Source organism: Antechinus flavipes, chromosome 1 (genome assembly GCF_016432865.1).
Source record: "Antechinus flavipes isolate AdamAnt ecotype Samford, QLD, Australia chromosome 1, AdamAnt_v2, whole genome shotgun sequence".
Lineage (NCBI taxonomy): Eukaryota > Metazoa > Chordata > Mammalia > Dasyuromorphia > Dasyuridae > Antechinus > Antechinus flavipes.
The window spans coordinates 585,337,795-585,365,551 of record NC_067398.1 but is presented as its reverse complement, the minus strand read 5'-3'; the positions used below and the strand labels follow the sequence as shown (position 1 = coordinate 585,365,551).

At 35.3% G+C, this 27,757-nt stretch overlaps 1 protein-coding gene across 1 annotated transcript in view; it reads left to right on the top strand.

The window, feature by feature from the left end:
- Window positions 1-27,757, top strand: part of RGS22 (regulator of G protein signaling 22) — a 156,432-nt gene that overhangs the window by 18,301 nt on the left and 110,374 nt on the right. Inside the window, exons 4-6 of the mRNA XM_051970921.1 lie at window positions 18,966-19,187; window positions 21,507-21,592; window positions 22,836-23,004. Coding sequence (XP_051826881.1) covers window positions 18,966-19,187; window positions 21,507-21,592; window positions 22,836-23,004 — 477 coding nt within the window. The remainder of the gene's footprint in view (window positions 1-18,965; window positions 19,188-21,506; window positions 21,593-22,835; window positions 23,005-27,757) is intronic.

Genomic DNA, 27,757 nt, shown 5'->3' with positions numbered 1-27,757 from the left:
TTGGGTTTTTTGCTTATTTTTAAAGGTTGAGACCTGTTCTTAGGAGGACTAATTATAAAATGGGAATAATACTGCTTGCACTCATTATCTCCCCCATTCCATATATTAAGGAGGCTGTCCTGAACCTTTTCTGCAGGGCACCAGGAGTTTTCACTAACTGTGCAGGGACTGGGGCTGCAGGCTTCCCCACTGTGCTGAATGCCCTGGCTAAGTCCCACCTGTTATGCTGGGGTTCAGGAGCTCACAATTTGCCTTCTGTAGTTGTGTTGGGGTTCTCACAGCTGATCTGGGCTTCTGAACAGGACAGAGTAACCAATGCTGCTATATTTGGGCTAACAACCTCCTGCTAGATTCCCTGCACTGGGCTGGGTTCCTCCCTGTCCAATTGAGACAGACCTTTCCTGAAGTCCTCCTAATATATCTTAAGTTGGAACAATGTCTATGGGTTCTGTCACTCCTAAATTTGTTCATGATCTAGTATTGATTCTGAAGGAAGCCAGGAAGAGCTCAGGCAATGTCCTGTCTCTCTTCTATCTTGGCTCCCGCTTTTAAAACTTTACAATCTGATTCCAACTTTTTTTTCCAGCCTCATTGTATACTCCTTTCACTCCTGCACTTTAAGTATATATATTTTTTTCTTTTTTGGCCTTCCATTTTTATTCATGATCTCTTTCTCCCTCTGTCTCTGGATCTCTGAAGTTCCTCCTTATCCCTATTTTTTAGCATCCTTCTATTATTATAATAGTAGCTCCAGTATCATCTTCTGCATGAACCCTTTCCTGCTTCCCCAACTGCTTCAGGCAACCATCTTGGCAGGAAGCCTCTTTTTGGCTTTTAAAGCTCATAGTCACCAGGCCTTAACCTACCTTTCTAGCCTCATTCTTTGGACACTGCTCTTTCTCATTCTGCATTCCAGGCAAACTGGACATTGTTCCTTCCTGATGATACTCCATCTCCCTTCTCCATGCATACTTGTAATGTGCTGCTGCCATTCTTCTGTCTCATCAGCCTTTCTCCTTCTTTAAGATGCAGCTCATGCTCCATGAAGTCCATTCTGTCCCCTACCTTAAAAAAAGTGCCTGGTATTTAGGATATTTAAAAAAAATAATTATTGAATAGTTGATTTTACCCTGTCTGTCTTGTCTTTTTTAGCCATTATTATTATTATTATTTTTGCTGAGGCAATTGGGGTTAAGTGACTTGCCCAGGGTCACACAGCTAGGAAGTGTTAAATGTCTGAAGCCGGATGAGCCAGCAAGGTAATATAACTGGTAAAAAAAAATGTATACAACATTATGCTGCAGGACAATAGGAGAAATAGTGGTCCCATTGTATCCTGTGCCATTCAGACTCTGTCTTGGGTATTGTTTTCAATTTTGTACACTATACCTTACAAGGAACTTTGATATTTTAGTGCAGATAACATATTAGACAGGAAACCGAGAGATCAGATTCCTAGCCCATAAATGACTTAGCCCATAAATAACTACCATATGATTTGTGTCCACTTTTTATATTTGATTTCCTAATCTGTCAAATGAAAAAGGTTAGATTAGATGGATTTTAAAGTCCTTCCCAAAGTTAAGATTCTTAATAAATACTAGCATAGTTCTAGGCATATGCCCCTAGGTATTTACAAATGTTTATTATTGGAATACATGAATGATGAATGAATGAATGAAACTAAAATATGCAGAAGAGGATAATTGGGATAGTAAAAGGTCTTGAAACCATGCCATTAACCATGCCATATGAAAAGTGTTTGAAAGAATTTGGAATATTTAAACCTAAAAAAGAGTTTTTTAAGGGAAATCTAATAGCTATCCTCTCAAGTACTTTGAGATCTGTTATGTCAAAGTGTTGGTTGACTTGTATAGCTGAAGAGGAAAAAATAAGGACCAAAAGGTATGGAAATTATTATAGGAGGCCTATTTTGACTGGGGGTTGCCAGGTGCATAGTGGTTAGAACTGGGCTTGGAATCAGAAAGACTCATCATATGCTTCTTTTTTTTTTTAAGCTTTTTATTTTCAAAACATGGATGGATAATTTTTTAACATTATCCCTTGCAAAACCTTATGTTCCAATTTTCCCTCCCCTTCTCTTATCCCCTTTCCTAGATGGCAAATAATCCAATATGTCAAATATGGTGGAAATATATCATCATATGTTCTAATCTGACCTCAAATATTTATTAGTATTATTAGGTGACAACTCACCTATTTATCTCAATTCCTCATCTGTAAAGTGAGCTAGAGAAAGAAATGGCAAACTACTCTGGTATTCCTGCCAAGAAAGTCTCAAATGGGATCACACAGAGTTGGACATGACTGAAAATGACTGGACAGCAAGATTTCGATTACAGATAAAAGAACCACCTAATAGTAATAAGAGCTAACAATAGAAAGAACTGCTTATAAGTTAGTAAGCTCCTTACATTTAGAAGTATACAATCTATAATACTATGTCAGGGCTGTTATAGAGGTGATTACCACTTTTAGTGGGAATTTGTCAGGATTAGTGTTCTCAACTTTTCTGATCATATTCTCTATCAGTAAAAAGTATTTGATCATTATTATGCCCTAATTAGGTAGACGTATATACATTTGCAAATTATATGTATATACTACTCTACTAATCATTTAAAATAATATTTTCATTTTTCCCAATTCTATTTTCATATATTATAATTTCATATATTTCCTAATTTATATTAAAACCAATTTTTAACATTTGGGATTTTTATAATATTTTGAATTCCAAATCCTATCTCTTTGTCCCTATCCTCTTCCATTCCTTTTGCTCCCCCCTCCCTGAGATGATAAGCAATTCAATATAGGTTTTACATGTGTAATCATTATTCATTTAGTACAAGAAGACAAGAATAAAAGAAAAAGAAAAAAGGTGAAAATGGTATGCTTCAGACATTAGTTCTTTCCCTGGAGGTACAAAGTATTTTTCATCGTGAGCTCTTTGGGATTGTCTTGATTCATTTATTATATTGCTAAGAATAGCTAAGTCATTCACAGTTCTTTATTGTACAATATTGCTGTTGGCTATTATGTGGGATGGGTGCTAGACCCCCTTTCCCAAAGTAACTAATCAGAGACATCTTCAGGTACAAAGTGAAAGAACTGATTTAGTTCTCCCTGCAAGGAGAGGCCCAAGCACACAGGGGAGACAGCTCAGCTCCCAACACGTGCCCCATCTTACAAGCTGGAAGCTCTCCTGGGGAGTAGGGGGTTCATTAAATAGCTAAAGACCCAAGCCTTTTCATTGGATAGACTAAAAGGAAGTAACCATCCTTGACCAATGATCACCAATGTTGTCTGCTTCCTGTGGGTCACATCACTTCCTGTCACTTCCTGTAACTGATCTAAGGTCTTAATCTTTTAGAGACCTCTAGGCCCAGAGATCATGTGACTTCCTGCAACATGAGGTCCAAGGCTGATCTTCTGGCTCGGGGAATAGGGATCATGTGATTTAGGCCTAGTCTTATAAATTGAGAAAACTTCAACCAATCAGTCCCATTCACTGTGTACACATTCTCTTGGTTCTGCTTACTTTGTATCAGTTCATGTGAGTCTTTCCAAGTCTTTTATGAAATTATCCTGCTTTATTTCTTATACATAGCGCATTAGTATTTGATCACAATCGCCTATCACAGCTTATTTAGCCATTCCCCAACTGATGGGCATCCCCCTGATTTCCAATTCTTAGCCATTACAAAAAGAGCTGCTTGTAAATATTTTAAAATAAATGTGTTTTCCTCTTTTTATGGTCTCTTTGGGTTATAGATTTAGCTATGATTTTGTTGGATCAAAAGGTCTGCAGAGTTTTATAGCCCTTTGGGCATAGTCCAAAAAGTTCTTCAGAATGGTTGGATCAGTTCATAACTTCAACTACTCTAATAATTATAAAGTATAAACAAATGAGAAAAAATTTAAAGTATGAGCTAATGTTGAAACAGTATTTGGTCCTATGGTCAATAGAGAACCATTGGAGTTTACTGAATGGGACTGTGGCATCATGATCTGTACTTTAGGAAAATCACTGGCAGCTGTGCAGAAGATGGATTGGAGAGGAAGAACACATGAGTCAGGATCAATTAGGATGGTATTAAAAGCTCAGGTGAAACATGATGAGGGCCTGAACCATGGTGATGACTGTGTGAACAGAGATAAGAATTTGATGCAAGAAATGCTGCAAAGGAAGAAATGACAAGATTTGGTCATTGATTGGGTGTGTGACATCAGGAGTCAAGAATAACACTAAGAATAACTTGCAAACCTGAGTGATGGCAAGAATTAGCAACTTCAGGAGAGGAAGGAGGGGATTTGAAGGGAAAATTCCATTTTGGACATATTGTTTGTGATGCCAATGGGACATCAAATTTGAAATGTCCAAAACATAGTTACTGACGTAGAAATAGAGCTCAAGAGAAAAACTAGGTTAGATTATATAGATCTGAGTCACTTACATAAAAATAATGAGCTCAGATGTTCTGAGAGAAGGTGAGGGGGAGAAGGGAAGGAGCAAGGCTTGGGGGTGTTGTAGGGACAGTTAGGTGGCACAATGGATAGAGTACCAATTCTGACCTGAGTTCAAATCTGGCCTCAGACACTTAAAACGTCCTAGCTGTGTGACCCTGGGCAAATCACTTAACCCTATTGCCTCAGTAAAAATAAATAAATACATAAATGATTCTGAGAAAAGGCCCACAGGCTTTATCATCCTCTCAAAGGATTCTGTAATTTTGGTTAAGAGCCTCAGCTTTGAGGGCCTTTCCATCTCTAGAATTCTATGTACCAGGCACTGAGCTAAGTGCCTGGGAATACAAATGGAAGCAGAAAGATAGTCCCTGCTTTCAAGAAGGTTACATTTTAATGGAGGAAGACAACTCTTAAAATAAGCTGGGGGGAAAAAAGGACTTTAGAATTCACATTATTTTCTCATTTTACAGACAAGGAAATTTGGCCTCAGAAAAATTAAGCTACTTGCCCAAATTTATATATCTGTTAATGGCAGTTTGGAACTAGGACTCAGATCTTCTAATTCCCAGTTAAGTGTTTTTTCCATCATTTCCACTGTATTGCTTCCCTTGGGATAAATTGTATGATCTAAGAATTGATGGCTAGTAACCACCCCCAAGTTATTTTTTGATGAGGGGAATCAAGGACAGTTGCCACTATTATAAATGATTATGGCACTTCGCAAATTCTAGCTTTCATAACTTCATTCTTTTTGTTCATATGCCAAGCTTACATTCAGATATTGTTTTCATTTGGTGTCTGGGAGGTTTCTTTGCTGTCAACTCTTTATGTACAAGTGTTTGCTTATTAAGATTTCTTCTATATTGGAGTGCGAAACATTTCTTTTTGTTTTGTGTATTTTATGTACAGTGAGTGTTGTGGAGTTGAGTAGGTGGGCCCACATAGAGTTTTAGGTTGCTCCTTTGTGGGTGGTTTTGAATGTTTGTGACACTTATGGTTTGCAGAAGCTGGAGGGGTGGCCTGCTCTATACCCCTGCAAGGATAGGTATGTCATATGTCTGCCAGACCATGCTCAGCTATGTGCCTTTGGAATTTTACCATAACTTTTTTTTGACTGATCTTAAGCATATTTTTGAGCTATAAACTATTATAATTTATTACAGCTTTTCTAAAGAGTTATGTGGATTGTTTGGGAACAGGAAGAATGATTTTGGTAATTTTTTTCATTTTTTGTTAAGGGAGTTAAGGGAGGATGAAGAAAAAGAGTAGGAGAATAAGGGTATAAGTATACATAGTAGTGTGTTTTTTCTTTACCAAAATTTAAAGGTTCTAAGGTTAACTTAACTTCTTCAAAGATATTGGCAGCATTCTAGATATAGAACTATTTAGCTTTGTGGCAAACCAGAGTGTTCTTTTACAAGTTTTCATTATCTTTGGAAGTAGGACACAAAGAGCTTTGTTTAAATAGCTCTGGGCTAAAAGATAAAATGGTAATTAAGTCCATCTCTTTATTCAGTTGGCTTAATAGGTTATGATTAGGCATTCTCTATGATAAAATTTAAATTTAAATGAAAAGAAATTGTCATTTGCAATTAGCTTGTCACATTTAGTCAGCTGTTTTTTATTCACTGATTTGTGTACATTTAAAAAGTACAGTTCTGGAGCTCTGGAGATAGTGTTGGAACAGAGATGAATATGTACTAAATTAATCTAGTCATTAGTTTTTAATTTAAACACTGTTCAGCTTAATAATTTGGCATCCAGAAATTTTCACTGGTTAGCTGTTTTAAGCACATCAGTAATTACTCCCAGGTTTTATTGTTGTTTTGCCTCCTTTTAAAAAGAAATTTGGAAACAGCAATTTATGACAAATATATTTTTATGCACTTGATTTTTTTGTGAAAATATTTTTCACACATGGATGACTAGTACGACAAAGTTAACTTTCATCACCTTCAGGTCAGTTCATTTTTAGAACATTTGGAATGAAATCAATACTAAATTGAAGATTTTGCTGTTGGTTAATCAAAAATCTCATCTACTCAGTTTTTTGATGAAGTCTCCTGATATGTCAGGTTTTATTCTTTCTCACAGCCCTATGCTGACTTTGGGAATAATTCTCAAAAAATTTAGAAGGCTCCCAAATCAATAGAGAGAGGGATAAAGACATATGGAAGGGAGATTTGTCAAAGAGACAAGTCTGGTTAAAGAGAAGGGAGGGTTGAAATTTAGGGTAAAGACAAAGGATAATAATTCTTCTGCCTCTACTGCATTGTAAGATGCAGTTGAGTATGTATGTTATGTGTTTTAAGCTCTATGGCAAGGTTTCTGGGAAGGAACCTTGGGAAGTGTATGTATTTGCAAAGATCTTAGCAGGTCAATTACATGAGGGTGCCCAAAAGGTAGTCTGGAAAGTTTTGGAGGACTGACCTAAATTTGTTTAACCTGAAGGAGAAAAGAGCAAGGACAAATAGGTTATCTGTTTATAAACATTTGCGGGACTGTCATGTAGAACAATAACATGTTTTTCAGTGTTCCTTAAAAAGTCCAAGTGGAACCAGTGAGTGAAATTTATAGAGGCAGATTTAGACTCAAAATAAGGAAGTAATGGGGAGAAGAGATGTGACTCCAAAAGTATATTGGGGTTACTGCTGGTGTTGTATGTTGTTTCAAAAGAATTTGTAAGCTTAGACCTTCTCTAAATCAAGGGACAAAGATTTTATTATGCTGGACTAAATCTATAAATATATTGTTGTTGTTTTTAAACACTGAAAGGGGGTGTAGCAATTAAAAAGGGGCCTAAAATTCCATTAAGGAGTAAGATGTCATTAAGGTATGGCAAGTGGGATAAAAGAGGGTCATAATAGGACCTAGCCATTTGTTTAGCAGAATTCTTGAGGTACAGGTAGGTTCTATTATAGGGGGAATGATTATCTTGGGGGTTGACATCACAGCTTGATTTTCTGATTGGGATACAGCAACTATGGGGTTATCATGATTTTGTTTATTCAAGGAACAAAAGGCTTACTTAAAAACAAAAGGCTCTCTTAAGGCTCAGATGATTCTATCAGTGCTCTCCATTTTTTTCCTCAAGGAGTAGCTAGGCTTCCAGATTGTATTTTATAATTCAGGCTCTCTCTATTGATACCCATCTAGCTAATACCATCTAGCTACCTATCAGAGGGTTTTTCTAAGGCAGAGGCCTATCTTCTAATGGCTACTCATACATAGAAGGATAGATAATAAGATCCTTTTCACTGAAGGTATTTAAAGAAGAGGCTGAGAGATCCACCATCAATAAAGCTATAGGAGAGATATTTACTTTGTGGCAGGTTGGACTACAGATTGTTTAACTGTGTGAATTAAGATAAATTATTTTACCTTTTTATTCCTTAGTTTCTTTGTAAAATAAAGTGGGAGTGGGAGGCATCATTGATTTAGAACTGAAAAGGGACTTCTGTGGCTCTGTAGTCTTACACTCTTGTTTTCCAAAGATGGAAACAGACTGAAAATTGAGAGGACTTGCCCAAGTCCCCCAGCCAGATCTTTTATGTTAAGAAGTCTGAATCTATGATTTGTAAAATTTATATTTAAAATTTCATAAATGTTTCAACATAATTGGTTTTTCTGTAATTATATGTTTTTTATGTATTTAAAAACATTCTGAAAAGAAATCCCACCAGACTATCAAAGGAGTTCATGACATCAAAACGATTAAGAAGCCCTGTATATGTATGCTGTGTTGCCTCTGATAGTATTCAATATGATCTCTAAACTTCAATCCTTTTTTTGATCTTTACCTCTTAAATTCTAGAAATGATATGAATTGAAGGTTAGTAAATCTTAAAAAATTAGGCAAGAAAATATTTCAAGAATCACTTGTTCTAGCTTTCAGCTTTTAAGATAGATTAATGTTTTAAGTAATTCAGGACAGATATGCCTGCTTGTTTTCTTCTTGAAGACCCTTGGGATTAGAGATGCTACAGTGTCTTTTGATGGCTACCAAAAAGTCCAATGGGAATGGCTGATTATCACTAGTTTTAATTTAAACTCATCTTCTTTCTGTTTAATTTTCTATAGGAATGGAGACCAACTCTTCATCATACTTTCTTAAAATACTTCATATAATTGAGGAGATGGCCATCAATTAATTGGGGAATGACTGAATATATTGTGGTATGGGATTATGAAGGAATATTATTGTTTTATGGAAATGATGAGCAGGATGCTATCAGAAAAACTTGGGAAGTCTTCCGTGAACTCAAAGTGAAATGTAATGTGTACAAAGTAATAGCAGTTTTATGGGATTGATTAGCTGTGAATAACTTTGCTATTCTCAGCAATACAATGATCAGGACTACTCTGAAAAACTTGTTATGAAAAATGCTATCCATATCCAGAGAAAGAACTGATTGTGTCTGAATACAGACTGAAACATACTTTTTTTAAACTATTTTTTTTTCCTTGAGGGTTTTTGGGGGAAGATATTTTCTTTTGCAACATGCCTTGTATAGAAATGTTTTGCACAAGAAGGGAAAGAATTTGATACTCCATTTTTTTTAATGTAAAAAAATTATTTGCATGAAACTAGGTAAAATAAAAATATTTTAAAAACATTTCATGTTCTTGAATGATTCCTGAGAATATTCACTTTGAGCTTCTTAGTTTCTATTTCTATCTCAAAATGTTTGGCACTATTTCTGCCCCATTTTTCATTTTCTCCAGCACTTAATTAGGAGGTTGGCCCTTCTTGCAAGGCTATCAACAAATTGCATCCTAATTTCTTTCCCCCTCTAACCTTTAACTAGAGTCTATCTACAGAGTTCCTTATCTAGTAATTTCAAACTTGCTCATCTCTTCCATTAAAAAAAAAAAAACCTATAACTAGACCAAGTTATTGTTCCTCAAGCTATTGTCCTCTATCCCTCCTTTTTCCTGGCCAAGCTCCTAGAAAAAACAATATAGATATATTGTCTTCACTTCCTCTCTTTCTCACTCTTCCATCTTAGGCAGTTTGACGCTATCATCAATCAACTGAAAATTCTTTCGAAAATTGCCAATGATATCTTAATTACCAAGTAATGTCTTCAGTTCCCCCTCACATCCCCACACCCCCAATTCTCAACATTTTTGATATCATTTCTGTATTGGACACTGGTAAACACCTGTTTTTATTGGACCTTCTCTTTCTCTCTAGGAATTAGTGATTATTCCTTTCTCTTATTTCTTCTGCTGCCTGTCTGCTTCTTCTGTCTCCTTTGCTGATTGATCATCCACATAATGTTCTCTAACTGTGGCTATAGCAGGGCTGTGCCCTGGGATCACTTCTCTCTATGTACTTGAATTTGTATTATCCTCATCATTTCTTATGGGTTTAATTATCCTCTCTATGCCTGACTCAGAGATCTCCATATCCAGATCAGGTTTCCTGCTATATAGTTGCATGATTCCTCATTCTTCCCCAACTCACATATACAATCTGTTGCCAAGTCATGCTGTTTTTGTCTTCATGTTCCTTGTATTTTACCTCTTTACTGACAAAACTACATTAGTTCAGAAGACTTCATCACCTTTCCCCTCTCTCTCGAAACCTTCCTCCCTGCTTCTGAAATTAGCTTTTTCAGTTGAAGTCATCACTTCTTCCAAACAACTGTGCTCATGGTCTTGGTATAAACTTTGACTCTTCATGCCATATCCCTAATCTTACCAATTCTTGTCATATCTACTGCTATAATAGCTCTTACATTTAGCCCTTTCTCCTTGTTATCTATTACCTAGACTAGGTAGTTTTCAAATAGTATTTGGCAGACTCCTGGGGGTCTTCAGGACTTTTTCATTGGGTCCACAAGGTCAAACCTAGTCTCATAATAATACCACAACATAATTTTTCTAACTACATATCTGTGTGAGGCCAGATTGTTTTCATATACAACATCACAACAGATTAAATGCAGAAATCAGATATGAGAATCCATCTGTCTTTTATTAAGCACGATAAAAAAGAGATTTGCAAAAATATGTAGAACAATGCCACTGTTCTCACTAAATTTTTCTTGTTTTAGAAAATGTTTTTCAAAAAATGTTACTTATATTAATATGTAACGAGTTTATTATTTTTAAATGAATAAATATTAAATTTATCAGTTTGAATTTCTAATATGGTAAGTATTGATACATATGACCTACATAAATAAATAAAAGCTTTTTGGATCCTCAGTGATTTTTTAAGAATGTAAAGGGATTCTGAGGCCAAAAAGTTTGAGAACCATTGATTTAGACTAGTACAATAGCCTCTTGATTGTTCTCTTTGGTTCAGGTCTTTCTTCAGTCCCCCCATATAGCTATCAAAATAAATTTTCTTACATGAGAATTTAACCATGTCATTCTCCCAATCAATAAACTACAGTAGTTCCTTATTGTCTTTAGGATAAACTATAAACTCTGTTTGAAAGCTTTTTAAAAAACCCTTCATGAATTGCATATGTTTAACTTATATTGGATTGCTTGCTTTCTAGGGTATGGGAGAGATGAGGAGGGAAGGAGAAAAATATGGAATACAAGATTTTGCAAGGGTGAATGTTGAAAATTGTCTTTGCATGTATTTTGAAAAATAAAAGACTGTTTTTTTTTTTAAGCCCTTCACAACTTGGCCCCAATTTATCTTTTCAAACTCTTAACTTATTCCTCATTTTAGTGTGCTGCACTTTGCAGTCCAGCCAAAATGGACTTCTCTCTCTCCCTCTCCCCTCTTCTGGCCTTTCCCATGTCCCTTTCTCTTCTCCCTTCCTTTGCTTTTCCCACCTCCACTAGAATAAACTTCTTTATTCTCCTGCTTCACAAAATCCCTATCTTGTTTCAAAACACAGTTCAATATCAACTTCTACATAACATTATATATATGCTGTCTACCTCTATTAAATGTAAGCTCTTTGAAGGCAGAGACTTAACATTTATTTGTTTTTTATTCTAGCATTCAATATAGTTCCTGATATAGAGTAGGTAATTAATTCTTATTGATTATTAACTGAATTGATCTCTCAGTTCTTCCCCTAAGTTAAAAATTTCCTGGAATAATTTATTTTTCAAACCTTTGATCTCTTTTCTTTCTTTTCTATGAATCAAATCTCTCCACATTCTTTTTGAGTTGTGACCAAGATTATTAAGGATTCTCTAATAAAGATATGACAATTCAGACTATAATAGAAAGTATGGCCTTTAGCTTTTTCATATTTTACCTATTTTAATATAGCCTATCTGTCATTTTTTTTTTTTTTTTGGTTTATTTCATAGTAGCCCAACATAAAAGAAACATGATCTGTGCACTTGTGCCTTTGTAGAGGGCTTGAGTCATTTAGCTGATTTCTCATTCATAATAATATAGATTCTTTATGGCACTCATCTTTGTGAGGAATTTTTATTACTTATATATTCTATTTTAAGTTGGTAGAGGAAAGTCAAAGCTATAATGGCAATATCCAGTCAACATGATTAAGTCTATTTTTAATCTGCCATCCTCTTCCATAGTGTTTTGCAAATGAAATTGTAATATAAAATGGTATTGCCCTTGGCTTCCATGTCTCACTACTTGTCAATAAGTTCAAGTATTTGCTAGTTCTATTTTGGTCTCATTGTGGTGATTTCACATCAATAAACTTCCAAGTAATAATGATAATCTAGAACAGAGGTATCAAACTCCCAAATATGATTAGAACCAGATTACAGTATAAGGGGAGATTATTTTTAACAAATAAAACAAGTAACAAATAGAAATACAATAGGACATAGATATGGATAATCTGTAGTTTTCTCTTTCTTTCTTTCGCTGAGGCAATTGAGGTTAAGTGACTTGCCCAGAGTCACACAGCTAGGAAGTATTAAGTGTCTGAGGCCAGATTTGAACTTGGTGCTTTATTCACTGTACCATCTAACTGTCTCTAATCTGTAGTTTTCTAAGTTTTTCTAAGATTATATATAGCCGTGTAGGAATTTGAATTTGGCACCACTGAGCTAGAATGTCTCCATTTTTTAAAAAGCAAAAGTGGATATAAATAGTTGCATAAAAGCATAGATTTTAAGAAGAAAGGGATTGTATATTCCAATACCATCATTGCACAGATGAGGAAAATGATACCCAGAAAAGAAATTGGCTTGGTCCCAGAAGGAGCATGTGGCAGAGCTGAAATTTGAACTCAAGTGATGACCTAATCTGTTTTTCTTTCCACTGGGTCATACTTTATTCCTATGAATAAAATGTAATTGAACATATACAATATAGATCTAGGTGAACATGTTATAATTGTATTCAATGTCAGTTTCTCACTTTTAATCTTTTTAAATAGTTTTGGTGTTGATTTTTTTTACCTTTGCTTCAACCATTCAACATTCTGACTATACTCTGGCAGCTAATTCTGAAATGACTCCCACATTAGTAATCAGTCATTTATTGTTGTTAAGATAGGGTCTCTCTTATTTTTTGTTATGATATTTGATAATTGCTATATCTACCAAATTTTTTTGGACTCTTCTCAAATAATTGACCTCTTTCATATTTTGATGCTGAATTTTCCACCATACTTTTTTGCTTCTCATTTTGTTCCCTTCACCTTAAAGTCATTAAATATCTATTTTTTTTTGTGTGTGTGTGTATACATACACATATTTATTTCTATATATGTGCTGATTTAGTTTGGGATATCTTTCAGGTTTTTCATAATTTTTCATTTCTTCTATTTCATCTCATCAATTTTGTAGCACATGTTGGTACATAAGCTAAAGCTTTATGCTGGTCTATTTGCTTATGATAAGTTATGAGCCAGGAACAGGTGAAATGAGAAGAGTATGCTATGAAATGATTTTTCTTGTTGCCCTTGGATGCATATTGAAACCAATGACTCCAGTTCCTTTACTCATCTCCCTAAGGAGAAACTCTGAACTGTTCTTCCATTTGGCTACCACTCTGTATCTTCTAGTTTCATTCATAGCAAGAATTTCAGCATGATTGAAATTAAGTTTCTCTGAGAGAATAGTTTTGTTTGTTTTTTAAACTTGTTGGTCAGTATCATTCAAAGATCAAATATTTAAAGTACCAGCAGCCAAGATGTTTGTAGATAGTCTAATAATAATTCAATTCATACAATTCTCTATCCTCTTTTCATAATTCTAATATAGTCACTGCAGAAGCAACCATCCATTGATCTTCCTGCATTGTCTCTCCTCCACCCATCACTCCACCTGACAGTGATCTTTAAGTGCTGATCTGACCATGTTACCCCCTCCCATTCCAGTCTACCTCCTGCTCATTAAATCCATTGGCTCTCTATCACATTATAGTACATCATTATTATATTGTATTTAATCCAGGATCAAATAGTAAATCCTCTATTTGGCTTTTAAAGTAAATCCTTCACAACCTGTCCCCTTTCTACCTTTGCTTGTCTTCCTATAGCTTATTACCTTCCATGAACTCTATGATAAGCTTCATTGGTTTCTGGTGCATAGCACACTATCCTATGCTTTTTCCCTAGTTGTCCTTAATGCCTGGAATTGTTTCCCTCCTCAAACCCACCTCTTGGCTTCTCTGGCATCCTTCAAAACTCTCATCAAATCCCCCTTCTCCAAAAAGCCTTTCCTGACCCCCTCTACTAAATAGCATACTATTCAGTGTACTCTGAGATTACCTTACACTTATGCTTGATATATTTTGTATTCAGCAGTTGTTTGTACGTTTACTTAACTATTAAAATGTAAGCTACTGGAGGCTGAGAACCAAGGTTTTTCCCTTCTTTGTATTTCAAATATTGAGCACAGTGACTTAATAAATACTTGATGATGATGATGATGGAGTGACACAAAACTGAGGCCCATTTTGTATTTTAATCTTTTTCATAAGTTACTGACAGTAATAAACAGTGCTAAAACTGTTTTGCCAGTATAATCCTTGTATAATAGAATGTAATTTCCTTGAAAGCAGGGAATGGTTTTTTAATTTGTTTTGTTTTGTTTTTGTTTTAATCCTGAGTGCCTGCCATTTGTATATATGTGATACTTTATAAATGTTTATTAAATTGAGTTTAATACACACAGCCTGTTGTTAGCATAATAGTCAAAACCTTTTTCACTTGGATAAAATCTGACAGAGCTTGTGTTCCACTGATTGTCACTGATTAAGCAAAAGCATATTCCTTCATCAACCATGTCCAAAACATGTATGTCTTATTCTTTATCTTGAGTCTGTTATCTATCAGGAGGCCAAGTACCATGCTTTATCATTGTTCCTCTGGAATTGTGGTTTATCATTTATTCTTCAAGTGAATATTAAATAATATTTTTATGATATGGAGATATTAGTGCCTTTTCAAAATTAATAATTTGCCAAGTCATCAGCTAACTTCAGAGATATTAAACTCAGAAACCGGAAGCACTAACTCATTTATAAGGATCCCTGTACACTTGAGAATATCTTGGGCTTTACTTGTTTACTTGGCTGTGGAACTTTTTTTGAAGTTTTCTAATGTTGAGTCAAAATCTACCTTTCTTCAATTTCCCTCTGTAAAGGGCAGAAACTCTTAAAAGGTGTACTTCAATCAGACAACTAAGTACTTAAAGCTAATTACCTATTTGACTCTATTACCTAGACTCTATGACCTAGACAATGTCTCTATTAGCATATGTTTGGAAAAATGGCCCTTCTCAGTATTATGTGCTGCCTCCATGTTTGATGTATACAGATAATTGTAGATAAGGATTAAGGGATGGGGTGAGAGAGTTGAGAGAACTTCACTTTGCAGCAGGACCAGGAGAAAGGAGGTTGGTGGTGAGCCTTGGGGCAGTTTATCTGTGTCCTTCACTTCTCCCCCTAAAGACCAAGGACTTTTGCTTATCCTGAGGACTCTGGCTGTTCCTGAGGCCTCCAGGGAGCTAGCCCAGACTTTACACCTTCCATTGCTCCTAACATCACCTAGAGAACAAAGCTATTATCCATCTGATGTGCTTTCAAGTTCTTAAATGTATCTAACATAAACTTCCTAAGTTTTCTTTAGTGACCTCAAGTGATTTTCATATGGCATGATCTTAAGGCACTTGGCCATCTCTCCTCACTAAACTCTCCATTTTATAATTATCTTTCCAAAAATGGGTGCCAAGTATTGAACACAGCAAGCACTCCACAAATGGTCTGACTGGATCAGTATGGATAGCAGTGTTATTACCTTGTTTGTTCTAGATATTATGATTCTCAAGGAAGCCTTTGATCCCCATGGGCTGCCAGATGACACTGATGATTCACATCAAGCTTGCATTCTAAGAAATTCACAGATTTCTCCAAGGTGAACAGTTATTTAGCTATATCTCCTTCATTTTGTTACTTGTGATAATTGATTTTTTGAACCAAATATAAGACTACATTCATCCTTATATTTCATTTTAGTACATTTGGCTTGACATTCCAGCCTATTGAAATCTTCTTTAGATCTAGACAATAAAATAACTATTTCTTACTGCTTTGTGTCATTTGCATATGTAATAAGCATGCTATTTATGACTGTATCCACAAGGGAGGAAATGTAGAATAGTACTGAACAGATTTCTGGAATATTTCTTTTTTTCTTTTTTTTTTTTTTTTTGAAAAAATTTTTTTATTAAAGCTTTTCATTTTCAAAACATATGCATGGATAATTAACATTCGCCCTTAGAAAACCTTGAGAAAGAAATGAGAAATGGAAAAGAAAGGCAAAAAGAAAAGGTATGCTTATAGAAATAATTTCTTATTGGATATGCAGGGATAGGAGATCCTCCTTTGGTCTATAGATAAAAAAAAAATCTCTTTCATTCCTACCTTGCTGTTTTACTGTACTATTTTTCGTGCCTCTGACTCAATATTTGATGTTTACTCATGGACACATACCAAACATTGATGACAGAGAGAAGCAACAATATGAAATTTGACCCAGCCATATTGAGTTTTAGATGTCAATCCTGTGGGGGTTGTGGGGAGATGGAATGTTGAAGAGAAAGCATTAAACTTGAGTCAAGAAATCTGGATTTTAGTTCTAATTGTGGGAAAAAAGTAATATTGATATCATTGTTATTATTCTGTATGCTATAACATGCTATTAGAGTGGGTTGAGGTCGGCTTGAAAGGTCTGTGGTTAATGCATCTTAGGAAACTCCTCTGTTCTGTTTAACATTTTTACATACGACTAATTAAATTGCCTTTTGGGTTGGTTGTCAAATAGATTTCTCAAACTCAACATGTCCAAAACAGAACACATTGTCTGTTCCTTCAAATCCCCCCTCCCTTGCATGGAACAAAATGAAAGAAGCATATATTAAACACCAAGTATATGCTGGACTCTGTTGTAATGTTTGGGCTAGCTTTCTGAAAGTCCCCCAGAAGGGCCTTAGTCTCAGCTGGATAGACACCACGAGAATGGACAAGAATAGAATCCAGAGTCTTTATTGTCTCTTACGCAGTCTGTGTCTATCATAGTCTGATCCATCTTAGTCTGACCTAGTAGTCTCTTCCAGCAGTTTGCCAGTCTCAACCAGTCTCAACTAGTCTCAGTCTGATCTGACTTTGTCCCCAGTTTAAAAACCTTGTTACAATTGTATCATTACAGTATACTGGATATGTGTGAACTAGAGAACCATTATAGCACCATGCTAAGTACTAAGTCTATATATGAACTAAAGAACCATCATCTCATCAATTCCACTGAGTTAACACCTTGTTTCAAGGTGTTCTCCGCTTCTATACTTTGTCCTAGATATTTTTACAAGTATTAATTCATTTGATCTTATTACTACTACTGATATTGAGTGTACCATCAACACTTCTGGTCATCCAAGTTTAATCTTAAATGTCATCTTCAACTCCTTGCTCATATTCACCTCCTGTTGATCTTTATAACATTTCTCCCGTTCTTCTTTCTGCTCACACAGCTGTCTCTGCAGTGTAGGTCTCTTTACTTCATGATATCTGATCTATTGTAACAGACTGCAGATTGGTCGCTTTGCCCCAAGTATCTCTTCCAAATCATCCTTGACTCCATGTGAAAGTGACCATCCTAAAGTGCAGATCTGATTATATCACTCCTCTACTCAATAAACTCAATCAAAAGCTCTATTGGCATTTCAAGCCCATTAAAGAGTGGCCCTCTCCTACCTTTCTAATCTTTTCACACATCATCCTTTATGTACTCTACTATGCAGCTATATTGGCCTCCTTGTTTCTCTTTCATTAGAATGTGAAGCTCCTTGAGGGCTAAGACCCTATATAGTTTTGCCTGTCATTGCATTTCCAGTTCTTAGCCTCTTATCTGGCACATAGGAAGCACTTAATACATGTTTTTGATGTATTGATCAAACGCAATGAAGTTTGGAGGTTTTAGGATTAATACAATTTATTGACAAAAGCTTATGCTATTAGGTACCTTAGAAGTACCTGAGATAAAGATAACTATTTGAATGTAAAGTTTAAAAGCAGAAATTAATCAACAAACATTCAAGTAACTACTGTGTAATAGTCACCATGCTAAACAGTTATGATAAATATACAAAGAATAAAACAACTCCTACTCTCAAAAGTGAAGAAGGAAACTAATGAAATGTGTTGATGATGATAGTTAACACTTATAAAATGCTAACTAATCAAGACATTGGACTAAGCATTTTACAACTTTAACATCATTTGATCCTTATAACAACCCTAGGAGGTGCTATTATTATCCTTATTTTACTGCTGAGGAAACCAGGGCAGAGAAGGGGTTAACCTGAAACCACACAGCAATCAAGTGGCTGAAGCTGGATTTGAACTTAGGTCTTCACTATTATAAAATCACTCAGTTTATTTTCTTTTAGGCTAATTTTTGTTTATATTTATTATTAATTATATTTGTGAAGCTATTATCTATTACTTGTTGAACTTGACCATCAGCCCTGAGATCTTTCAATTTATGTCTGATTTTCATATTGAACATTATGTCCATGTAATTTAAGTGTACATGTAAGGAAGTTATCAGATGACTTAGAAGATGAAATTCTTTCAACAAAAGTTATGATTCTAAATAAATCAGATATTGTACTAGTAAATCTAGATTTCCTTTTGGATAAGAGGAGAATGTAACGGTGTAAAAGTCTTCTTTCCTCTCTCGTTCTTTCCTAGTGATTCATCCTTCCAACAAGACTGTATCATTGAAACCAAATTCTGCAAGTTTATGAGATGCAGATAGCTTAGGTGAGGTGCCAGATGGGAGAATTACTGTTATGGTATTCCCTAATTCTATCCAATGGCTTAATTGAATTTATGAAACTAAAGAAGTACCCTAGTCTCAGGCCAATAACTTTTTAATCTTTTCACATGCCTTCTAAATAGGAATTTGACGTGCTGGAAAAAATTTTAAATCCTTTAAAATTTCTTTTCATATGTATATGTATTATTTTAAAAAAATATAATATCTAAAACATTTCTTTTTCAGACTTTTTCAGAGGCAATTAGATTCAATGTGGACTATGGAGTTTTTGAAGTACTTAATGATGCCCCAAATATTCTAGAAAAGCAACTGAAAAGAATTCTATATGAACAAAAACCTCGAAATCCAATTTATGATGTTGTAAGGAAAGAAAAATATGATATGATATTTAATAAACCAATTAGCTCTACTAAACAAAGCACTATAAAGATCAACTATAATATTATGGTAAGAAACTACATTTAAATTAAAATTAACTACCTAAATAAAGTATTAGTTGGAATTAAGTTATAGGTCTTGAGGGGTCCTTTTCCATTACTGCTTATTGCATACAAAGTGCTCACGTTTCTCTCTTCAAAACAACAATCTCACTTGATTCATTTATTCTGACTATTTTCCTATATTTCTCTCCCTTTTTCTGACTAACATCCCTGAGAAGACTTCCCATAGGTCCTTCTATTTCCTTTCTTCTCTACTAAAATTGCAGAGGATTGATAATAAACTATGCTGCCTACCTCCCGAGAGGAGAATGTTACTTCCTGTCTGGGGAAGGGGTTGGGAGAAAAGGAAGGAGAAAAAAAATTGGAGCATAAGTATAACGGGCCAGAACTCTGGAGAAAGGTGTTAACTTGGTAGAATTGATAAGACTATAGTTATCTAGTTTAGCATGGTGATTAATAGTTCTCTGGTTCAGAATGATTGACTTAATCTTACAACAAATAATGGTTCCCTAGTGATATAATGATTGGTTTATACTCAGTATACAATAATGATGTAATAGAGTATATAAACTGAGCACAAACTCAGCCAGACACAGAGAAGACTTGACCGCCATCCTGGTGGCTCTCCTGCCTCCTGCATTCCTCCACTGAAACCAAGACCCATTCCTTCAGAAAGCAAGCCCAGCCCCAGATGAAGGAGACAGACTGTGAAGGGGACAACAAAGACTTTGGACTTTATTCCTGACTATTCTTGTGATTATTCTGCTGAAACCAAGGCTGGTCCAAAGGCCCTCCAGAATGGGTCTTGGTTTCAGTGGAGGAATGCAGGAGGCAGGAGAGCCACCAGGATGGTGGTCAAGTCTTCTCTCTCAAAGTGCGGAAGACGGAAGCTAATCAAAGATGGAATGTCTGTGGCTGATTTTGTCCTCATTTTAAATACCCAATTACAATTACATCAATTATAGAACTATTACATCACCATGCTAAGTACTAAATATATGTAAATTAGAGAATCATTGTCTCAATTCCACTGAGTTAACACCTTGTTGTAGGATTAAATCAATCATTCTGAGCCTTACGTGTATTCACTTCTTCTGGCCCATTACACACAAGGTTTTGCAAGGGTGAATATTGAAAATTAACTCTGCCTATGTTTTGAAAATAAAAAGCTTTAATTTAAAACAAGAAGTAGTAATCCAGGATGACAGTAGGGAAAGGAAGTCTTCAACTCTTAAATTACAGGGATTCAGAGAGGAGGAATTAATAATCTCTGTGCTAACCATAGAGCATTGTAGACTGGTCAAGGCCTGAACAAAGGTCTGATTTTTTTCTCCTAGATGGTGTTGAGGATGAAAAGAGGCTCTAGACTTATGTCTCTTAAGTGGTATGGATCCAGTTTGGTGGCTAAATAATAGCTAACTTTTATATATAAGGGTTCTCAAACTACGGCCCACAGGCCAGATGCAGCAGCAGAGGACATTTATCCCCCTCACCCAGGGCTATGAAGTTAAGGCCCACAAAACAAAGTTTTTGTTTTTACTATAGTCTGGCCCTCCAACAGTCTGAGGGACAGTGAACTGGCCCCCTATTTAAAAAGTTTGAGGACCCCTGATATAATGCTTACAATGTGCCCCCTGTACTGAAGACCTTACAATTTTTATCCATTTGATCCTTACAACAACCTGGAAGGATAGGTGATGTTATTATCCCCATTTTATTGGTGAGGAAACTGAGGCAAACAGGCTAAGTGACATATAATTTGTGTCTGAGGCTGAATTTGAACTCAGGTCTTCCTGAGTAATCTATCCAGTATGCCATCTACTGCTCCACTAGATAGCCTAGTTATGGGCTCAAAAATAATTACTTAGGTATCTGTGTGGATTGTGATGAATTGGTGGTAGGAGGAAGAATTCTAAAAACACTCTTATTCTACCTAGAAGATCTTGAGAAGAGATGACTGTCTTAACTATTATAAGTAGTTCATCTTCTTGATTAACATCTTCTTGATGTTCTTCTTGAGTTCAGACTATTTTGTTTTTGTCTTTGTATATTATGCACCTAATATAGTAGCTACCACTAGTAGATGTTAATAGATGTTTACTGAGTTGAATTGAATGTGGAAGAATAAGATTTAGAAATTTAGCTAATATTATAGGCTCCAGGGTATCAAGGGGCTTAAATGGATGACTCAATTCAAGTCTGCTCCTGCCCAAACTGTAATGGTTAGTAAATTGATATAGTCAATCAGTAACTTGTTAATGTCAAGACCCATAGCAGATTTTTAAAAAAATTACTTTTATTCTCTCTGTTTCTATCTCTCTAATAGTCTCTCAACCGTGAACAAAGTATCCAGTGGATTAAGAAAGAGAGACTTCCAGCATTTCTGGAAAGTGATTGTTACTTTGAATACAGGTATTATTATGCTTAATAAATGCTTAAAATATATCTAAAATTTTCTTTTTTTAACTTAATTTTTGCCCTACTTTTTCAAGATACTTATGTGTCCAACCTTTAATCCTGTGTGAAGTGATTTTTGAAAAAACATTTTAGATAATTTTTTCAGTATGATTGGTTTCCTTTGTAATGCTTTGTATTTTATTCATTTAAAAACATTATTCCAATAAAAAGTTCATAGATTGGAACTCTTCTTTAACCCATATACATTTTAGTGATTCTATAGATAAGCTTTGTTAGCTATTTTCTCATTAGAACATCAACATTTTACTTTTACTTATTCTTGAGAGTCTTTACTCTTTCCAAAAAAAGATCTTAAGCCAAATCTAAGAAATATGCTTCTTATTATAATTCTGAATACTATGTTCTGTGAAACTCACAGAAATAAAGTGGAATTTCATATAATTAGAAAGTTGGAATGGTTTATCAGATTAATGATTATGTGTACGGATTAAGGTGGTAGAAAAAGGATACCAGGCCATATTAGAACATCACATACTACTTTTTTCCTTGGCCTTAAAAATGCATCAAGATTTTTTTTTATCTTAATATGTTTAGAATTTTTTTGTGCTACTTAATATTGACCTCTGCTCTGTAAGCTTTTTTTCCCCACTAATAAAAGAAATACATGAAATATCTATCAAAGCCACAGAAAATGATTCTGATGGGATTGAGTTATTTGGAAATTTTGCTTTCTCTCAATTCTAACATGTAACTTGGAATGAGATTCTTTATGTTGAAAATTTTGCATTTTTCTTAGAGAATCAAAAACCAAAAGATCATTAGAAATACTGGGGAAATAGTTTTAATTTGGGTACCAATTGAGCAAATATCTCTGAAATTTTGAAATTTGCATGTATAAATGTGATTTTTGAGATGAGTTAGTAATAACTTATTGAGCATTTGGCCATTTTTGAATATGTAACCACATAGGTGTGTTGTGTGTGTTTACAAAGTCTTATTAAGTAACAATAATAAAAAAAGAAAATTAAGAATTCTTGTCTTACTAGATACTGAAAAGAATGTATCAGAACCATCAGGGAAGGCTGGCTTCCAGCTTTGGCTAAAGTTCTAGCTACATCAAGATCAGGGTATTCTATAGATGGGATAATGGATTTGGATATATAAAATTGAATTCTTGATCTTTTCCTAAGACATATTTTGTGTCTCACTTCTAATAGCTCTTATTTCTAAAATGCAGGTTAGCTAAACTCATATCACAAGTGAGATGGAGCAGATCAGGCATGAAAATGCACATAGATTCTCTTTATAGGCCCTGGGTTACTAAAAAGCTAGAAGCTCCACCCCCTTCGATTGCTGAAGATGAAAATGAGCTACTTATGAAAAAATACTACATTTCGCTTGGCGAGGTAAAAAAAGAAAAAGCATGCTTTTCATTTATTGAGACTTAATTTTTTATGTATGTATAGCTTACATTCTATTATTGACCAGGAAAAGTAGATATAAAAGTTCTAAAAGTAATATGTTTATAACATAGAATAATATATGTACAATATATAATATCTACATAACATATAATATGACATTCTTAATACTTTTGAGTTTATTCTCAGATATCACTTTTTTGTGTTTTATGTAAAGCATGGCTAATTGTTTTATTCCCATTGTACATATAAAGGATGTATGGGATTTTCTTTAGGCAGATGGCAGCATAGCACAGAAGCAGATATCATGCTAGGTTTGGAATCACAAAAACTGATTTCAAATCTTGCTTCAGGGACTTATTAACTGTGTAATACTGAGGAAGTCACCCTCTCTGAGCTGCAGTTTTCCTCATCTGTTAAATATGGAGAAAAGAACATCAATTTCTCAGCATTTTTGTGAAGATCAAATGAGAAAATGTACATAAAACAATTGAAAAACCTTAACAGTGCCATTTATCTGTTAGCTCTTTTGGATCCATTGATAGATTTTTGTGCTTATTGCAGAAGGTAAACCTCTCTGAGATGAGAAGTTCTAGGTGACTAATCACTAGGTTATCAGTTCTTGCGGCTCCAGAAAATAATGAAATTCATGGCAATGTAATAAAATGATTTATTAAGCTCTAAAAGAGTTGAAATTTGTATAGTGGATCACATATAATGATGAGTTCACAGATCTTTCACACATATAAATTTTTATTTTTTAAAATACTGTCTCTCATCTCTAATAGCCATGATTTTTAAATTGCAGCTAAACTGGTGTCACAAATCAGATTAAATTAATAAGACACAGATATAACACATGTATAATCTCTGTTATTAAAAGTGCATTAGGCCCACCAGGAAATAACAAAGCCATGAAGAGTTGTAAAGGAAGATCACAAGCTTTCCTTCCCAAGTCCTCATGCTAGGGGACTTTAACATACATATGGTTTCTCCCTCAAATAGCTGAACCTCCCAGTCCTACCACTCACTCACTTCCCATCATATACTCCTCTACCTCATCTCAGTTATATACTAGAGACAGTCAATCCTTGATTTTGCCACCATCCACAAATATTTTACTTCCATGTTTGCGAACTCTGAAATTCCCTTTTTGGATCAGTGTCATCTGTTATTCCACTTTTTCCTCTGTCTTACAGCTTCAATCCCTGTTCTTCACCTACACCGTAACCACCTTGACCCCTCAGTTCTCTTCCAGGCCACCATCCCTGCTCTAGCTACACTGCCATCCTTTCCCTATTTTGACCCTTTGGTGAACTAGTTGAACTCTACACTATGCCTTGCTTCTTCATCCTTTTCTGTATTATATTCTGCTGAGCCTAACAATTGGCTTACTTTTACCATCCACTTGCTCCTGTGTGTGTGCTGCCAAAAAAAAAAAAAGGTGGAGAAAAGCATGCAAATCTTACTGCCAGCCATGCTGGGCCCATCACAAATTTGTTACATTACCTCAACTGGCAATCCTTTTAAACCTTTCTATTTAACTTACTATTCCACTTATCACAGCAGTTCTAAATTTTTCCATTCTTTTTCAAATCTTCTTTGTCTCCCTATCCCCCTACCCTCTTATCTGAGAACAGTGCTTCATATTTTACAGGAAAAAAGAGAATTCACCAATTCCCTCTTCTCCCTCCTTATCTTGCATCAAACATTATGTGTGACAGCCAATCCTTCTATCTGCAAAAGCGAATCCTGTTCTACCATCTTCTCTAGCAGATTGTCCCTTCTGTCACTCCCCCCTCTCACTTATTTTCAATCTCTTCCTCTATTGACTGCTTTCCTACTTCCTACAAGTATGCTGTTGCAGTCCTATCCTCAGAAACCTCTATTTGATCTATCCATCCCCACTCATTACCCTTCTATAGCTTTCCTCCCTTTTGGGGTCAAACTCCTTGGGATGGTTGTCTACAATAGGTGCCACCACTTCCTCTGTTCCACCTCTATTCCTTACTCTTTACAGTCTGGCTTCTGATAGCATCATTCAGCTAAAATTGCTTTCTCCAAAATTATCTTAATTGCTTATTTAATGGCCTTTTCTCACTCTCTGTCCTTCTTGACCTCTTTGCAGCCTTCAACCCTGTAAATCACCTCCTTTTCTTTGATACTCTCTTCTATCTCCTCTCCTCTCCTGACTCTTCTCTCCAACTGCTACTTCTCAGTCTCCTTTTACCAAATTTTCATCCAGGTCATGCCCAATAAATAGGGGGTCACAAAGGGCTCTGTCTTGGACTCTTCCATTTCTTCTATATATTATTTCACTTAGTGATTTCATCACCTTCCATGGATTCCATTATCATCTCTATGCTGATGATTTTCAAATCATCTTAGGTACCCCTAGCTTCCCTGCTGATGTCTAGTCTCACATATACAATTGCCTATTATTCATTTTGACCTGGATGTCCAGGAGACATCTCAACACGTCCAAAACAAATTCATTATCTTTTCCTCAATTCTTCCCTTCTTTGAAACTTTTTTTTTTTAATATCGCTGTTGAAGGTACTACCATCCTCCCAGTTCCATATGCCTATAAGTTGGACATCATTGTCAACTCTTCACACTCTCTCTCTCTAATTCTCCTATTACCAGTCTTACCAATGCCCGTCAATTCTATCTTTGCATATTTCTCAAAACTACTCTAGTTCAAGCCTTCATCACCTCACACAGAGATTTTTAATAGCCTAGAAGCTGATTTGCCTAACACAAGTTCCTTCCCCAATTCAGTCCACCCTCTATTTAGCCATTAAATATATTTTCCTAAAGCACAGATCTGACCATATCATCTCCCTACTCAATAAACTACATTGGCTTCCCATTCCCAAATTTCTTTGGATTAAATATAAATACTTTGGTGTTCAAAGTTCTTCATAACTTACATTCCTCCATACTTCTCCATTCTCCTCTCAGTTTACATTCCCCATCCCTACTCTCAATCCTCCTTACTCCGTGGTCCAATGACACTGTCTCCCTTGTTTCTTACAGAAGACACTTCTTTTTGGCTCCAGGTTGAAATACTCTCCTTCCTCATCTCAATCTTCTGACTTCCCTGGTTTCTTCAAGTCCCACCTCATACAGGAATGCTTTTCCATTACCCCTTAATGCCTGGGACCTTCCCTCTGCTGATTATAATCTATTTATCTTGCATATAGCTTGTTCGTATAGTGTTATTTACATGTTGTTTCCCCCTTTAGATTGTGAGCTCCTTGAGGGCAAAAGACCATCTTTTGCCATTCTTTGTATTCTCACTTAGCACAGTGTTTGGCAATAAGTAGGCATTTAATAAATGTTTATTGATTTTTTTATTAACCAAAGTAACACTGCTTCCCTATTATTCTGTTTATTACCAGATGCACTTCCTTTAATATCATGTCCTCTCAGACTGGTTTGGGAGGAGGAGCTTCAGAGAATAAGAATATTCCTATTTCCCACTTAAATTTATAGTCTATTCCTTTGTTGCCTCCACTCACTAATCTCCTTTTTTTGAGGTTCACTCTGTTCATAATATTTAACAATAATATTAGGTAATATTTCTATAACATCTGCTATATGCCAGGCACTGTGCTGGGACACTGTATTATCTCAATATTATTATTATTAGTATTATCTCAGCTGATCCTCACATCCCAGAAACTAAGCCAAACTGAATTTAGCATCTGAGGTCGCATTTGAACTCAGACTCAGACTCCAGGGCCAGCGTTCTATCCACTGTACTATCCCAGCTGCATATAAAGTAATTACTCATTAAAGATAATGGTGACTTGTACAAAGTGTCCAGATCATTTTTAAAGAAAGATTCAGTCTTTCTCTACTCCATAACTGTTGTTTAGGGTCTTCAACATGTGTATTGATGTTTTCTCAAACATGCTGATGTCCTGATTCTTCAGCAGTCTCTTCAATTCCCATGACCTCTATCTTAGTCACTTATGGAGAAGGTTGAACTCTTGATCTCATTACTTGCAAGTCTTCTGCTTCCTTCACTAAAAACTTAGAAATCCTTTAACCTTATCAAAACCAATCATTCCATTTTACTCTTGCCTTTCTCTACCCTAAACCTATTCATGTTCACCATGACTCATCCCCCCCCCCCCACTACTCAGGACTCAGGCCATGCCATTATCCCTGCTTTGACTTTACATACTTCCCCTAGTTTTATTCTACAGCTATTCTTTGTTCCCTTGTCCTGTCAGTATTCATACCTTACCAAATCTGAGCCCTGTATTACTACCATCATCTTCCTTTTATACTCCTACTTACAGGAGAAGTGAATTGAACTGGAAGTCATCAAACAGCTGAGTTGATTAGATCCACTACAAGTTCAATGATAACTAAACTCAGATGGGCTTCTACTGAGCGAGTCAATTCATTCCATCTTCCTTAATTGATTATTCCTTTCCTTACAGAAACTATTTCAAATTTCTTCATAGACCTCCTAAACTACTTTCACTACTTTCACCTTACTTCCTTACTTCCTGCTTTACTGAGAATGTAGATGTTATTCACTTTATGCTCTTGTGGTAAAAATGTGACTTGGATTTTGGAAAGCACAAAAGTCACTAACTCATGTGTATTCTTTGATTCAACCAACAGTACTACTGGTAATAGTCTAAAGAATTAGTGTGATGTTTTATTACTATGTGCTAAATTTTAACATACACATAAAAACAAATTATATAATAACACT